At 35.1% G+C, this 17,945-nt stretch overlaps 2 protein-coding genes and 1 long non-coding RNA gene across 3 annotated transcripts; 1 reads left to right on the forward strand and 2 right to left on the reverse strand.

The window, feature by feature from the left end:
- Positions 1-69: 69 nt before the first annotated feature.
- On the reverse strand, positions 70-1,897 carry LOC126055209 (uncharacterized). The gene is made up of 3 exons (XM_064040601.1): positions 1,416-1,897; positions 1,281-1,344; positions 70-925 (listed from the first exon to the last, which is right to left on the reverse strand). The coding sequence occupies exons 1-3, from the start codon at positions 1,649-1,651 to the stop codon at positions 617-619; spliced, it is 609 nt and encodes a 202-aa protein (XP_063896671.1). The 5' UTR covers positions 1,652-1,897; the 3' UTR covers positions 70-616.
- Positions 1,898-1,972: 75 nt separating this feature from the next.
- LOC126055874 (uncharacterized) lies at positions 1,973-9,356 on the forward strand. The gene is made up of 2 exons (XR_010277589.1): positions 1,973-7,748; positions 7,811-9,356. It is a non-coding gene; the product is annotated as an uncharacterized LOC126055874 (long non-coding RNA).
- Positions 9,357-10,010: 654 nt separating this feature from the next.
- Positions 10,011-14,510, reverse strand: LOC110375614 (phospholipase A2). The gene is made up of 4 exons (XM_021333791.3): positions 14,213-14,510; positions 12,211-12,370; positions 11,590-11,742; positions 10,011-10,742 (listed from the first exon to the last, which is right to left on the reverse strand). Exons 1-4 carry the CDS (start codon positions 14,394-14,396, stop codon positions 10,658-10,660), a joined length of 582 nt encoding a protein of 193 aa, XP_021189466.2. The 5' UTR covers positions 14,397-14,510; the 3' UTR covers positions 10,011-10,657.
- Positions 14,511-17,945: the final 3,435 nt, after the last annotated feature.

Consider the following 17,945-nt stretch of genomic DNA (forward strand, 5'->3'; position numbering starts at 1 on the left):
ATAATTTCACAAATTAATTCATTAAATCACATCACACAGTTTGGCAAACAAGATCAAAATGACAGAGGAATGAAAAAAAGTAAGTAACACTAAGAGTTACACAAATACGATACAGGACAGCATAAAATAAATACATGGAGTTAATCCCTTAGGGTAATCTCCTAATATTGAATAATAAATTAGTATGTTAGTTTACACTTATAACTGCAATATTGATATACTGATATCGATTGGCAAACGTTTATCTTCTTCAAAAGTCTGGCACATCAAACCATTGGTAAGTCTTTTCACCGGTTTTATCATAAGAGTATTCCAAACATTTTGTGTTCAAAAATCTGAAATATACATAAAAAAATATTACATTACTTTCAATCTTGTTCTAAATGCTCACATGAAGAGAAACCTAATTTTATCAAAATTCATACGGTGTTAAGAGCGCGCAAAGATTTGATTGTTTGTTTGAATCGAATAGGCTCCGGAACTACTGAATCGATTCAAATAATTCTTTCACTGTTATGAAGCTACACTATTTGCGCTGAACATGGGCTATGTTTTATTCCGGTACGATAATTAGTTTCCCCAGGATGCGGATAAAACCGCGTGGAAATAAATTAATCTATACATACCCTCCTCGTTTCTTACACCCAGTGACTGGATAGTCTTCCTTGAAGCATTTAGCTTGCGGTAGGTTGGAGTATATGATTCCGACTTCCGTTGCCGTCATCGTATTGGCTGTTCGCAAACATTTCAGGAATTGGCTATCGCATTTGCAACTTGACCTGCAAATCGTGCACAAAAAATCATGCATGAGTAATAATGGTAATGGCGTCCACGGCCGATTTCGGCCACGGCGGCTGTTCTCATTTAAGGAGATCAGCTGCGCAGGACATATTATAGTGCTCGAGCATTTGCGCAGACACAGGTGCACTCCCTATTCCTTCACTCTCATAACCCGATGGGACGGCAATCCGACACGACCGGAAAGAGATCAGGCGCAGGACCGACATTTACGTGCTCTCCGATGCACGGGTGAATCAATCACCAACTTCCAGACTACGGGCTGCTATGTGAAAGTTTAAGAAAACCCACAAAGTGATTTCGGCCCGACCCGGGAATCGAACCCGAGACCTCGGGTACAGCAGCCGCGCTCGCGACCACTAGGCCAACGAGGCAGTCGCATACATGTGTAACATTGCAATATATGGATATTCTTCTTTGTCACGGTAAAAATGCTTTTTTAGTGTTGATATATTTGTGGCGCCCAGAAGGGATATCATTACTGGCACCCAATGTAGGATTTTGGCACCCAGCTTAGGTTTTTGACGCCCTACTGGGACAGGAAGACTGCATGTCATAAAAGCGCCTAACAATAAGTAAATCTTTTTATAAACCTATAAACATAAACCCAAAATTACCTGGTATAAAACCCGTCATTAGTCAGATCATACTTGGTTTCTCCTCCATGTATGAAGTCAGGACATTTGTCATGGTCTCTACAACACATATCTGCTTCTCTTTCAGTCCCTAAGTCATTATAACTATCTGATATATCACCGGGACCGCACCATTTGGTTCCTAGAATACGAAGAAAAAACAAATAAAAAACCGGCCAAGTGCGAGTCGGACTCGCGCAAGAAGGGTTCCGTACCATTATTTAAAAATCACGTTTGTTGTATGGGAGCCCCCCAAAATATTTATTTTGTTCTTGTTTTCAATATTTGTTATTAAAGCGGCAACAGAAATACCTCATCTATGAAAATTTCAACTCTCTAACTATCACGGTTCATGAGATACAGCCTGGTGACAGACGGACGGACGAACAGAGGAGCGAAAACAATAGGGTCCCGTTTTACCCTTTGGGTACGGAACCCTAAAAACTGAAATTACTCTATCGGTCCTCAACGTAGCATACACGTTGAAAAATCTTTGAACAAAAAACACAATCCGATTGGATGGAAACCGCATCTGTTAGACTAATATTATCCTGTGTTGTTCTGTATGTTATATTCTCTTTTCATACATTAAGGAACTATACTATATTTACCGAAGTATACTAAATCATTTTAGTTTTATACGGACAACACTACCTCTACTGTGAGGACAACACTAAAAAGAGATTTTGACAGTTAGAGCGCGCGCTTTACATGCGCTTTCTTGGTGGACTGATAAACTATGTTTTCTTACGATTGATATTAAATTGTGTTTTAAAAGTGAATACAAGAAGTTATTGTGATACGAATTGACGTTTTATTTCTGATTAAGGCTAGGAGATCATACCCTAGCTTATATCAGAAGCGGGAAGAACAGAAAACGCCTAATTACCAATGGGGCGCGAATGCTCCGAATACAATAAAATTAATGATCACGCCACACTATGCGAAACACTTAAACGAAGACGAGATGACCACAGCACTGATTGCTCAACCGCAATAATGTATCAAGGACTTATCTACTCAAGGAGAACAAAGCGACATGGTCAACCACAACCAGACAAGATTCTTGTGTGTAGATTACTGCTTGACACACACTACGCCTGATGGCGATTAGACACCTTCTCCGCCGCGATGCAACAGGTACCCGAGACATTGGACAATCAGGTATAAGCATTAATATTTTTTTTTTCTCATTCCAATTAATCCATGGAATAGAAAACAATCATTTAATTGCCCAAACATGTGTATACATGCATACACACGCAGGTGCATGCATGTAGGATAATACAATTATTAAAGGTATGTGCTTAAAACATGTTTGCCACTTGTCATGGCATACAAATATAAAACCAGAAACATTTAGCTCTATATACTAAAAACTATTTGAGCTGACATTTCAGAGCTTCGGTACTGAGTTTTCTCTAGGTTATAGATATTTTGTTGTACATAATGGGTGCCATTCAAAATATAATTTAGCACATAAGTGTAGTTTTACATGGATGTGAACAGTGTTTGCTATTGATCTATTTGATGCATACATTTTTAAGGTGAGTAAATGTACAACAATATATTTCATTAGACATCCATAAACCAGCTGGGAACATGACAGATACTCTGAGGTAAACATTTATATCCTGAGTAATTATGTATGGTGTTATTTTTGCTACACATTGAATACATAAAATATTCATGAGAAAAGAGTAAATAAAGCAAGTAAAGCTAATTGCATAGTTCATGGGGATGATGGCCAAACGATTTGGTGTTAATGCATTATTTACATACATTACTGAAATAGACAAAGGAAGTACCTATAAAAATAAGTAAATAGGATATAACAATAGGATATTCATGATATAAAGCCAATATTACAATAATTAAAATTGAAATAGTCATAATCACTTACAAATAGAGGTAGAAAATAAAGTGGTTAATTGACAACCAACAAAAACCGTGCGACACAGCTCTTGATTATTCTATGTACATCCAAAGTGGTGATAACAGGTATTAATAATGGATAATCAAATACTTTAAAGTACTATAAACACTAAACTGGTTTTTATTAATAAAGTAACTATGAAACTAAATGCTTCAAGCCGGTATGTTTCAGACAGTAAGTATGTTTTACCAATATCTTGGTACTGCCAATAACATACATCATTGTTAAGTAAAACTTCATTCCAAGCAAATATCATTGCTTGTTATTATTTTAAAGAGTATCTAAAGTGAAAATTATAAAAATGGTAATCTTTTTAAATGATCTTTTCCATATTATTAACTGTAAATTGCCTCACCTAGAAAAAGTTAAACTGCTTATTCTATCTGAATGTTGGATGATATTACAGCTAACAGGTACATTATAGGACTGTAACACATTAAGGATAGTTTAATCACAGTAAAGATGCAGCAATTGTAGTAAATATTATTTACTTAAAGGATTTTACAGACTGAAGCATAATAAATAAATATAAATCAGTAGTGTCAATTAATCAGAAGAAAATATAACTCAGTAGTGTCAGTAATCTGAGTAGCCAGATCAGATATGTTCTTTTTGAAAGATTTCATTTTAATTTGGAATCCACCACTTGATGCTGAGACCAGTTTTCTCAACCATTAAAAATAACCCGAATTGCTTAAAGATATGTATACTAGAATCAAATAAATACAAAATAAAGAAATTTCGGCTTTGAAATCTGAATCGAAAGCAGTCTATATATTATTAACTTAATAAATGAATATTATAAATTGGGTCAATAAGAGATAGGTTTGAGTTGGAACAAAACAACATTAGTTATACATAAAATTGTCTGATACTACACAGGAGCTATACCATCAGAATACATTATACCATACTGAAAAAGAAGTATGTGAGACAGTTAAAGAATAAAAGACTAGGCAATTAATAAGTAATTTGTCCTAACCCATTAAAAAGTTGAATGCATACCAGGGCACTCAGTAAAACATATAGATTATTATAAATAAACTGAACCTGAACTTTTATGGATGGTAACAATACGAGTTAACATTTCTCTCTATACTCTCTTTATGACAGGAAATCTTGTAATTTCCTGGGAGGTAAGACATTTTATTCTGAGACTAAATTTCAGCACATATTGTATGTTAGACTTTCTCTCACAGAAAATTACATGTACAGTTTATGATGATTTTCTTGATTGATGTTGTGAGTCTATTCTGACCACTTATAAAATAGAAACCAAGATTGTGGAGGATCAGAGGAGTGAATTCAGTGGGGTGTCAACAACATCTTTAACAAGTCAGTAAGTACAACCACAAGTGTTTTACAGTCAACAACTAAGAAAGAGCATTGCTTAGTATTTATTAGTTTTGAACCATTAATTGAAAAAAAACTGACTGATAAAGAACAATTTATATGGTGATTGGAACTTATATTTAAAGATGATGACATCTGGTTATGTTTATATTCATATATATTTATTTGCATTCCATAATGTTACAATAGATGTTGAAGAGGCTTAAAACTAAGTAGGTACCATTATAGGCCCTGTTAGGGCACAGCTAAAGAAGGCAATACTTTAAGGCACCATAAATAAAGAACCATGAGTTAAACTAGGCTCAGGGGTACTTTGTTGTCACTTTGTTTGTATTAAAATTGTTTCTACGCCACCACCTTCAATTCTGCTTTCGTATCCCTCATCAGGGATATAGTTCCGAAGGAGCAGAAAGCTTTTCCACTCACGCTTTACAACTTGTAGAGTTATAATTTGATTAAATGGTATTAACTAAAAAGAAAAGCTTAAATTGAGAAGTGTAGTGATTTTAATGAATTGTTAATTAATAAAACAATACCAGACGAAGAAAATTGAATGAATAAATTAAAGATTTGTACAATTTTTACCTTGATTATCTGTTATTAATTCTTACGAGCCTCTGTATTGAGATGTGAAATGAATTGAAAGATTCATACTAATTCAGTTTGGTTGTATTGTTGAATTATTGAAATAAGACTACATAAATAAACTTTTGATAAGTTCATAGGTTGGAAGGTATGCACTATGTACTGTTTTAGCTGGTTCTATTGTTTGTTGCTGAAAACAAACGACTCGAGGAAGAAAATGGATATTATGTATTTATATATTTTAACCACTACAATAAGGATTAACAGAAACAATTGTAATGTTGTAACAATTGTAACTTGTAGTGGTCTGATTGAGTTTGATTGTGTTGTTAAATAATAATAATAGAAGACATGTATTGATTTAGTTCAACCATAGGCATTGCTCTAATACAAATAAGAGATGGACAGAGAAAATGTAATTACTTGTACATTTCTCATTTTATTATGTTGTTAATTATTAAAACTAGCGACTGGAATGCTAATAAAGAATTGAGTATTGAATAGACAAGATATATTGTACTAGTTGTGAGATAACGAATATAAATAAGAGATGGGCAGAGAAACTGACTAAAGAATTTGCATTAGCTACTTTGATCATATTGATGATTAATGGATACTAAACGAGATAAAATATGTATACATATATATTGTAGTCGGAGATAGAAGATGTAATAAATTGAGAGATTTGTATATTGTCCAGTTTGAGGATATTGACAATTACGAGTCATTTATGATTCTGAATTTAATACACGGAAGGAATTGTGTAAGGACGGTTTTGTGTAAGGAGCCGCTTGTGATAATATTATTAATCAATATTTATAGAGATCTTCATTGACACATACCTACTTAAAAAGCTGTGTATATTTTTCATAGCTCTCAATTCTTCGAAACTAAGTCCTTAAAAAATAAATTGTATATATTGTGCCAATAAAGTGTAATTGTGAAGTATATAAAATAAGACAGGATATTAAGCAATTGTATATTGTATTGAAGATCAATACAAGTGTAGTGACGCAGTTTATGAATCTAAGGCTGGATATTAAGAAATTGTATATTGTATTGTTAATGTACAGTAGTCCAGGTACTGGATAGAAAGAAGTTGTTTACTGTAATGAGAATTATATAAGCAGAAGCAATGTGTAAATACTGATTTGCACTTTGAATTATGATAGTGATAAATTTTAATGTGTTAATAAGGAACATAAGTTCAGAGACTTTGTATAATAGAAGTTTTCTATTGAAATAAGAAATGATATAAGTATTTTGATGCCAATATGGTGATGTTGACTTGTACTGCTTGAATTTGAATGAGGTACACAAATCCAGAGACTGGATACATAGGATTCTTTATTTAATGATATTTGTTTGTGACTTTAGTTTATTTAGTGATATACATAAGTATGTTGTCGTCGATATGTTCATATTGACTTGTAATATTGAAATTTGAATGTATTGATAAAGTATGTGTAAGATAAGAACCGAGACTGGATATAAGGAATTGTTTACTTGATGGGGAACTATATAAATGAATTCATGTCAATATGTTGATTTTGACTTGTATTGCTTGAATTTGAATGTATTGGTAAGGTACCTACACAAGTCCGGAGACTGGATATAGAGAATTGTTTATTTAATGGGGAATGATAAAAGTATATTGATGTCAAAATGTTGATGTTGACTTGTAATCGTTGAATTTGAATGTATTTATAAAGAAATAAATCCAGAGACTGGATATAAAACATGTCGATTATTGAAATAGGAAATGACATAAGTATATAGATGCCAATATGTTGATGTTGACTTGAAATGGTTGAATTTGAATGTATTTATAAAGAATATAGATCCAGAGACTGGATATAAATAAAGTTGATTATTGAAATAGGATATGATATAAGTATATAGATGCCAATATGTTGATGTTTACTTGTAATGGTTGAATTTGAATGTATTTATAAAGAAATAAATCCAAAGACTGGATATAAAACAAGTCGATTATTTAAATAGGAAAATATATAAGTATATAGATGCCAATATGTTGATGTTGACTTGTCATGGTTAAATTTGAATGTATTGATAAGGTACATAAGTCGAGAGACTTGATAGAAGGATCTTGATGTCAATTTGTTAACATGACTAGAAGACGTAGATAGCTCCAAATAGGAGTGAATTCCTCGTTGCAGTCACAGTGATAGTAAGATTAACTTACTCTGTTAAACTTGAATGTTTTGATAAAGTATACAAGTCCAAATACTAGACGTGAAGTTGTTTACCGTAGTAAGAATTTGTACAAGTATATGGTTGCCAATTTGTTAAAATGGCAATGTACACAAGTCACAGTTTGGATTCAAAATGAAATGAAATGAAAATATTCGCAGAAATTGTTTATCGTAGTGAGAGTTTATGCAATTATATTGTTGACGATTTGTTAGCATGGCTGGAAGGCGTGGATGGCTCCAGTTGGAGTGAAGGCCACGATGCAGTCATAGTTAGAGATGGCTGGAAGGCGTGGATGGCTCCAGTTGGAGTGAAGGCCACGATGCAGTCCTAGTTAAAGATACGACTCTGGAAGGTTGGCACGATCGTGAAGCCTTGTTGGTGGATATCCTCTTGGCTTTGCGGTAAGGGGTCAAATGCAGATGTCGTGAGTTGAGATTGGCTGGAAGGCGTGGATGGCTCCAGTTGGAGTGAAGGCCACGATGCAGTCCGTCCTAGTTAAAGATACGACTCTGGAAGGTTGGCACGATCGTGAAGCCTTGTTGGTGGACATCCTCTTGGCTTTGCGGTGAGGGGTCAAATGCAGATGTCGTGAGTTGAGATTGGCTGGAAGGCGTGGATGGCTCCAGTTGGAGTGAAGGCCACGATGCAGTCCGTCCTAGTTAAAGATACGACTCTGGAAGGTTGGCACGATCGTGAAGCCTTGTTGGTGGACATCCTCTTGGCTTTGCGGTGAGGGGTCAAATGCAGATGTCGTGAGTTGAGATTGGCTGGAAGGCGTGGATGGCTCCAGTTGGAGTGAAGGCCACGATGCAGTCCGTCCTAGTTAAAGATACGACTCTGGAAGGTTGGCACGATCGTGAAGCCTTGTTGGTGGACATCCTCTTGGCTTTGCGGTGAGGGGTCAAATGCAGATGTCGTGAGTTGAGATTGGCTGGAAGGCGTGGATGGCTCCAGTTGGAGTGAAGGCCACGATGCAGTCCGTCCTAGTTAAAGATACGACTCTGGAAGGTTGGCACGATCGTGAAGCCTTGTTGGTGGACATCCTCTTGGCTTTGCGGTGAGGGGTCAAATGCAGATGTCGTGAGTTTAGATTGGCTGGAAGGCGTGGATGGCTCCAGTAAGAGTGAAGGCCTCGAGGCAGTCCTAGGAACGCAGCTCTGTAAAGGTGGCATAGTCATGAATTCTTGCTGGCGAATAACCCCTTGACTTTGACCTTTAACTTTGTACCAAAATATAAACCAATTTGTAAATGTGAACACCATGTAGCATTTTAATTGTCACTTTACTCTCATTTGTCTTTGCGATTCTACATGATCTTCGCATGCTTTTACTGTATGTATCAATACATACAAATTGTAATACTATATTATTTTTAAAAAGAGTAACCATGGAGTTTCTTGCCCGTTCTTCTCCATAGGAAGCTACTTTTGGAATGGGCAACTAGAATCAAACTTAGTTATGGTTTTGAAGTCCATAAGTGCTTGTAAAGGCCTAAATGAAATAAATGATTTGACTTTGACTTTGAGAAGTTTGAGGACAAACTTAGTGGTCAGAATGGCCGAATGTTAGACTAATATTATCCTGTGTTGTTCTGTATGTTATATTCTCTTTTCATACATTAAGGAACTATACTATATTTACCGAAGTATACTAAATCATTTTAGTTTTATACGGACAACACTACCTCTACTGTGAGGACAACACTAAAAAGAGATTTTGACAGTTAGAGCGCGCGCTTTACATGCGCTTCCTTGGTGGACTGATAAACTATGTTTTCTTACGATTGATATTAAATTGTGTTTTAAAAGTGAATACAAGAAGTTATTGTGATACGAATTGACGTTTTATTTCTGATTAAGGCTAGGAGATCATACCCTAGCTTATACATCAAACTAAACAAAGCAGGAAATAATATTATACCTACTAAAACCAGATGTTTTAAAGTACAAGTACCTATCCATCTACTTATAAATTCAGCTGATCATTATTCGCGTGTCGATTGTGAATCGATTTTTTTTCTATGAAACAAGTTCCGATTCATCGATTCTCTGCAGTTCCTCGTTAAAGATGTGTTTTTCATACAACTGTAAATTCCGGCTACTCATTATGGTTTGAAGATTAAATGTAACGAAATGGATTTTTTTGAGTTTTATTACCAAATTAAATGCAATTTCAGCGTACATTACCAATTTAATATTTAATTTCAATAACAATCAGGTAGGTACTGCTCCAAATGTTCGGTACTAAGATTGTGCCTTATGTCACTCAAAATATTTTTATTTTATGTCAAAGGAGAAGGGCTTTTCGACGTCTTACGAATACAGCTTCTTTAATTATTGTAAAATCTATATAATTTTACAAATTATTTCATTCAATCACATCCCACAGTTTTGTAAACAAGATCAAAATTATAGAGGAATGATAAATAAAGTTAGCATCACTAAGGCTTATACAAATATGATAAAACGTTAAGGAAACAGGAACAATTTAATAAAACTCATTTATTTATTTAAATATTTAGGTCCTCATCATAACTTTTATCTCTCTTTGGCCGTTTTTCTACAGAAATAACTTTTAACAGGTTTAGATAGATTCTTTATTGTACACCAAAACAAACATAGACAAGGACATTACAAACAAATATGTGTGAGTACAACAGGCCTTATCGCTCAAAAGCAATCTCTTACAGACAACCTTTGGATGGAGATGATTTTGAATAGATTACGGGTAGTCGACGTACAAATAATGATTAAATCGGTATATATACAAGTATAAGCAAATAAACAAGACATACACATATTTACATTATGAAGTCGTTCAAGTTTATCTAGTTGGTCCACTCTGAGGTCGAGATAGCTGGCATTGGCATATTCAAGGATAGGAAGTAGATAAAAGAGATTGTGCAAGCGCAATTTTCGTGGCACTGGGTAGAAAGTTCCGTTTCAGGTTTAGTCCGTTTTTACAACATAACTTTTTAACGTTTAGATATAATAAATAACGCATCTTTGACTAGTTTTTAATTTAGTTGCTTTCTCATTTAGAGCTGCCGTACTATTGAATAATAAATTAGTATATTAATTTACACATATTATTGAAATATTGTCTTGATATCGATTGATAGGGTGTATCTTCTTTAAAAGTCTGGCACTTCAAACCATTGGTATTTCTTTTCACCGGTTTTATCGTAAGAGTATTCCAAACATTTTGAGTTGAGCCATCTGAAATATACACAATAAATATTATGTTATTACTTTAAGTCTTTTTCCAAACGCTCACATGAAGTGATCTATCAGAGAATCAAAATTCAAAAGGTGTCACGCTCATGCTGCTGCTCATGCATGTATTAAAACTATCCTAAAACACCAAATCGATAGGAAGAACATTCCTCATCCTTTCAGTCGAAAGACGTCCACTGTTGGACAAAAGCCTCCTCCAAGGTTCACCAGTTGATCTTCAGCAACCCTCATCCACTGCTTCCGGCGACCTTGGTCAGATTGTCCGTCCATTTGGGCTACGTCTACGCTGAATATGGGCAAGTTTCATCCTAATACGGGGAGAAATTACCCAAGGATGCCGGTGAAAACGGCCGGATCAGCTAGTCTATACTAATATTATAAAGAGGAAAACTTTGTTTGTTTGGTTGTAATGGATAAACTCAAAATCTACTCGACCGATTTTAAATATTCTTATCATATCATTTATTGCATTCCATAATGTACATTTGGTGGAAAACATAAAATAATAGAGGTAGTCACAATTATGGACCCTGATGGGCAGAGCAAAATAGTTAGAAGAGAGGAAGGCGTTTAATGTAATATAGTAGTATGTAGTATATTATTTAAGTATTTATTTATATTATAATATTGCGTATAATTTTGTGTAGCATAACTTCGTTTTATAGTTATTTTTCTTTATATGTTGCTTTTATTTAATTTTAATTCTTTCACCATTAGAAAGCTATATTACCTGCGAGTAACATGGGCTGTATTTTATCCCAGTAGCAGCCACGGAACGCGGGTAAAACCGCGGGAAAACGGCTAGTAAATAAATAAATCTAATACATACCCTCCTCGTTTCTTGCACTCGGTAACTGGATAGTCGTTCCTGAAGCATTTAGTTTGCAATGCGTTGAAGTATATCATTCCGATGTATTTAGCAGTCTTCGTTTTAGCTGATCGCAAACATTTCAGGAATTTGTTATCGCATTTGCAACTCAATCTGAAAATCATTTGAGGTATTTAATACCTATTCTCAATCTACGATTTATTCATTGTCTAAAAACTGAAAAAATTAAATACGTTAATATACTGCTTATAACCAGTCTAACCAAGGGGTATCGGGTTGCCTGGGTAACTGGGTTGAGGAGGTCAGATAGGCAGTCGCTTCTTGTAAAGCACTGGTACTCAGCTGAATCCGGTTAGACTGGAAGCCGACCCCAACATGATTGGGAAAAGGCTCGGAGGATGAGGATGATGATACTGCTTAATATATGTCGATTAGCAAAAAGAAAAATAAAATACGTAAAAATTAAAAATAAAATGAAGGGAGACATAGAGATGGACATAGCAAGAACTTATATTCTTATTGGCACCCAAAGCGGGTTTTTGGCGCCCATCTGGGACATGAAGTCTGTGCATCTTATACGTGCCTTTTAAAAGGTAAGTCATTATGTTCTTAAACAATTACCTGGTATAAAACACTTCGTTAGTCAGATTATACTTGGTTTGCCCTCCAGGTATGGTGTCAGGACAGTTGTCATGGTCCCGGCAACATATATCTGCTTCTCTTTCAGTCCCTAAGTCATCATAATTATCTGCTATATTGCCGGCGCCACACCATTTCGTTCCTAGAATTTAAAACGAATAAAAATTTCCATAAATGGTAAACATAAATCTAGAGGGATTTTCTTTTGTTTAATTATTTTCCTAGCTTCCGTGACTATAAGAAAAGGAGCGTCATATCTTATCAACGTCATATAATTTTGAGGTCGTATAACGAAACGTTCAATCATGTCGTCAACAATTTAATAGGCAATAACAATTTTATTATAGGAGAAAAGAAGTCAGATTCTTATCCCAATGTTCCAAGAGATTGTAAAATCAATTTATGCAGAAATCTGTGAATCTATTGAACGATGGGACAGATTTCAAAAGGGCCCAGAAACGCAATAGGTATAGCGCCATCTACCGAGTACTTAGAATCATTTTTTTTAGTTCTATGAAGAAAACCTCCCATTAAACTAGTTCCGAGTCGACGATTCTCTGAATTTCCTTGTTCTAGATGCGTTTTTTAGTACAATTGTAAGTTCCGGCTACGCATTAAGATTAAAAACCTTTGTTTGTATGCCAATTTATACCTAGAGCGTGTAATATCCTGATTTCTTAAGGCATTTGTGAGATTTGGGTTTGGTACAAAAAAGGTCTACGCCGGAACACGACGGTTTTTAGTCAGTAAGAGTCTGACACTCCCTCACCGTTGCTAACCCACGGCGGGAGGGGTCATTTGATGATTTTTGACGTCGTTAAAAAAAAGGCAGTTGTGAGGTTGAAAGTCCGAAATTCAATTTCTTTCATTTTCAAACTTTAAAGATTTATCATTTTCGTAGTGGAGTGGGGTTTAATCACGCTTTAATCAATTTCTTTCATTTTCAGATGTTCTTGTTTGAGGCCGCCGCTGGTTCATCACTAGTGGTTGAGGGCGAAACTTTATGTGTGAGTAATATCGTGACTTCGTAAGTGTTATCTTAGGTATTGAGTAGGCAACAAGGTGTCAAACTCAAAATGCCTCGTTGGTCTAGTTGTCGCAAGCGCGGCTACTGAGCACTAGGTCTCTGGTATCTAGGTCTTGTGCCCTATAATATGTCCTACGCAGCTAGATTATCTGATTATAAGAGAACAGCCGCCATGGCCGTTATCCGGCTAGGAGGACATCATCATCACATTACAAAGAAAACTTCTCGAATATTCTCCGAACATTTGGGATCTACCTACGCTGTTATGATTGTCATTAGCCCGTACTAATGTTATTAGTTAATTAAATTAACTCGCAGCATGCAAATTATGCATATCGATAAAATTTTCCGAATGTTAGGTGTAACAAATATCAAGAATGAGTTTTTTTTATATTATAAAGTAAATTAGAAAGATTACGTTAACTCTAACATTTGTACCTACTTATTATTTAATCACTTAGGAGATTATTACACTTCCAATATAAATGTAATTAAGTAGATATAAATATGAGCTAAGTAAGCATATATTTATTATTTTGTATCATATTGATTTCTGACACTAATGCCCATTTAGGGAAGCAGGGAAGTAAGAACATTTCGGGAACGCTTAATACGAATTTCGTTTTCACCAAAGTTTAAGTGTCCCTTATAACCTTTATTATTGGGGGAGCCCTTATTCTAAGTGACACTTAGTTAGGGAAACGTTAAGAGATTGATAGTGAAAACGCGCATTAGGCTAATATTAGACATTTAAATAACTAAAATATCAAGACGACCAACACCTTAGTCTGCCCGTGACCATAGATGCTGTAAAGGATCCGAAACGTCGGGATTTAATCATATTAATATAACCGCGATAAAATACGTAAAAGTAGTTTTATTTTGTATGAGTTTCTTGTAATTCAAGTATAAACGCGGGAGTTCGGTTGGTTCTAAAAATCTTGATTATGGACTTACCGGGATAAATCAAATTGATATTTTTCTGTGATATGGTAGTTTCGTCGACTAATTGATCTTCAAGAACATCGTTGTTCATAGCACTTCTCGATAACATTTTTATATTTATATCGTTTATGATCCAGCAGTTATGAGAGTCGAAAAACAGAGTTAAGAGACAGGATAGTAGAATCACTTTCAACATTTTCGCGGGCAAATGCCAAAAAAAATCTTTTATACGTATAGAAAAAAAATTAATGGTGTTTAATAAAATAAATAAGGTAATTGCAGTAGAAGCTTGTGCTGAATAATACCAAGGAAGGATCTTTTATGTTTATATAGCAAACGTTTGTGTAAGGCGAGGTCTGATTGCGCGCGGCGCGTCTGAGTAACACGCTATGCTAATGACGGTACTTTTCCATATACGTACCTAATTGATAAAGATATATATATTAAAACAATAAGACCAGACTAAGAAAAGAAATACTAATGTAATCAAATATAGATAGGAAACTGATTATGTAAAAGACTTATATACAGCTACTATGTAAATTAAATAGTATAATATATGTAAATTAATAGAAGTCGTGGTGGCGACAGCTCAAGTATGACACTGCAACTTTTCTAAGTTTATATGTATGTACTTTCTAAGTACATTTTAAAGAACGTTAAACTTTAGGTCCCAGAAGCCAGCAAGTCTGACAACCATATTCTGTATTAGGTTGCCCAGGTAACTGGGTTGAGGAGGTCAGATAGTCGCTCCTTGTAAAACACTGGTACTCAGCTGCATCCGGTGAAACTGGAAGCCGACCCTAATATAGCTGGGAAAAGGCTCGGAAGATGATGACATTATGTACATTAGAATGAAAAATCTTTACTGCCTCTTTTGATACGTATTATCCGCATAATAAATTAGATACAACTAAGATATAAGAAAATACATACTTAACAATTTCCCTGTCCCTTGAGTCATATGTGATACGAACCGATTGTTTTACTATTGTCTCTCCATCGTGGACAGAGAAGTGGGTAAAAGATTTATAATCATATCTTAATTCCTGCATTATAATATTCCCATTTAAGGAAACTCCGATACGGATATTGACGCATAGCATAATATTATGCATTACGATAAATGATTCCATTACAAATAAATATTACGTGAAAGACGAGCACTGCATTTTCCGCTTACAGTGGGACCCCGGATCAACGTTCAAAAAGTGATAAGACCAAATGAATTACTCGAAGGATCGTCGTCGATCGTTTTTTCACAAATATTTCCCTATTCCCATTACGTATATTGTTTACGTATTTGTAATTGTCTTTTGAAGTGCATTTGTAAGTCATCCTTATGTATGAGACAACTGCCTCTCTGACAAAACGCATTACCTAAGCTAAAAAATAAGCTAAGAAGAGACAGAAGGATTTTTCGTGAAAAACGATATTACTTTTATCTTTTTTCACGAAAAATTCTTGTTTGTGTACCTAAATACAAAGGTTTCCCTTACCTAATTACATTAGAATCTTAAGTAATGTGGGGCATCTAAATAAAAACCGCCTCTGGTAAACAATCTACGGCATCACGCGTGAATGGCTGGACCGATTGAGCTGAAAATTAGAGGGGAGGTAGCTTAGACCCGGGCAAAGGATGTAGGACAGTCACCATCCGGCAACGGGAAGCGGGTGGAAGCAAGTCAATCAAATATTTTTCAAAATCAGTTCAGTGGGTCGAGAACCCTTATACCTACTCTAATCCTAAATTTTGATTCTGGTTTGTTCCATTGTTCTTTTTTATTATGTACCAACTAGTTTTAGAAGTGAAGACTTGTGATTAGCTGTCAGTTAATCACACAATGATCATCATCACACATCATATTATATGGCACTTAGCTGTAAGTCTTCCATACTCATAAATAAATAAATATTGTCCATATAACACCTGTTAGGTACCCTTAACCAGATCATTCGAGGTACCGTCAAGACGTCATGTGTAAGAGGAATTCAGGATATCCCTCGCTCTGGTGAGCAATATGTTCTAGAAAAGGCCGTCTCGTCGCAACGTCATCATAGAGGAAAAATGCACTTCTTATGCAAATGTTTACTTACCTAAGAGCAATCATTAAGTGACGTATATTTTCTACCGGTTGGTCTTTGTTGCTCGTCATGAAGAGTGTTAATGGCAAAGAAATTGAACTCATTGTCTTATGGACCAAACGTAGTATTTCTCAACTAACGGTTTTCCCCGGTTTCACCCACGACCAGTGGGAGCTAGTAAATATTTAATGTTTTGTGAAAATAAAAATGCGGACCAATTAGAATCACATTTGTTTAACGCTGCCATCATGCCTATAGCAGCATCACAAGCAGGACCAACCCTTACGTGCTCTAGTACCGGGGAACGGCTAGTTTATAATAAAAACATCGCGCACTATTGAAGCCTTATGCATTTTCCCCCCTCCTTTTTGGGAAAAAATAAATAAATCTCATTATTTTTAGGTTAATTCCCGATTGTAAGTATAAGCAAGACAATTTCGTTGAGTCCCCGTTAATTTATCAGCATGTTATCATTGTAGTGGTTAATGTTTCCTGCAAGGATAGACCCCTGGAGAGCTCTATCGGTTACTATCAGGCTTCGGTGGGCCATGACAGGAATACTTAGTAAATGTATTTGGTTTCCTGATTGTGAAAGTAAATGCTAAATATAAGATTGAGACTTCAATTCTTAAAAATAGTCATCAGACTTACATGATTTCGGTAGCCTACCTGATTTGCAATGGGTATTCTCTATTCAAATTGGTATAAAATTTCATTTTAATCGGTTCATTCATTTTGTAGTGAAACTTATTTATTACAATACATATTATAAGAAAATTCCATAAGATAAATTACGATATAGGTAATGAAGCCATACAAGTAGCAATATAATTAATATATACCTATAACTTAGGTAGGTACATGCTTAATATTGTTAGTTATACTTCTCGGTCGAAATAAATCTTCGAGCCATTTTGGTACATCATAAGGGCCGATTAAGGTCAGGTTTCTGATTAGCAACAGAAAAAACGTCATACTTTTCAATTAAAAAACTGTGAGGGAACCCCTATGTGGAGTTAAATTAGGTAATTTATTAATTGTTTCTGTAGGTCAATAACAAATGCCACATTAATCGTCTTTTATCAAAATCAAGGACCAGTAACCGTATTTTTAAGAGTAGGTCACTTCCTCAAAATTAGGGTGCTTCTAGAACTTCAAGAAAAAAGGTTTCGTGTAGACATTACAGTCTAATGTTACCACCAGCGTTGGTTTTTAATAAGAAACTCGAACCCAAATTGTTTTGTAGCACCTAAACTACGAAATGCATTGGTATACCTAATGAAAGAGTGGAGAGACCCACAGAGCATTCTATTCAGATCAGGAGTTCTAGATATGATTTATTTAATTACTTTTTCCTTTTTTTTACATGCTTACCTACATTTATTTGCTTTTATTTACAAATAACTTTTTACAATATCTTAATAATAAATATATATACAACATACAACTAACTTACCTAATAATATACACTTACTATAAATATAAATATTTAAAAAATTGCATCAAAAAACTCCTCCTCATCGCTGCCCACCGGGAGTGTACCCAAGAGGCCAAAAGACCAGGCAAAAGGTAAGCATTGCCATCCAACGTGGCAATGCTTACTTTTTGGCCAAAATAAAAACCAGCCCTTGGGTCACCTGAAGTGTCAGCAAGTCGCTTA

The sequence above is a fragment of the Helicoverpa armigera genome, chromosome 22, assembly GCF_030705265.1.
Source record: "Helicoverpa armigera isolate CAAS_96S chromosome 22, ASM3070526v1, whole genome shotgun sequence".
NCBI lineage: Eukaryota > Metazoa > Arthropoda > Insecta > Lepidoptera > Noctuidae > Helicoverpa > Helicoverpa armigera.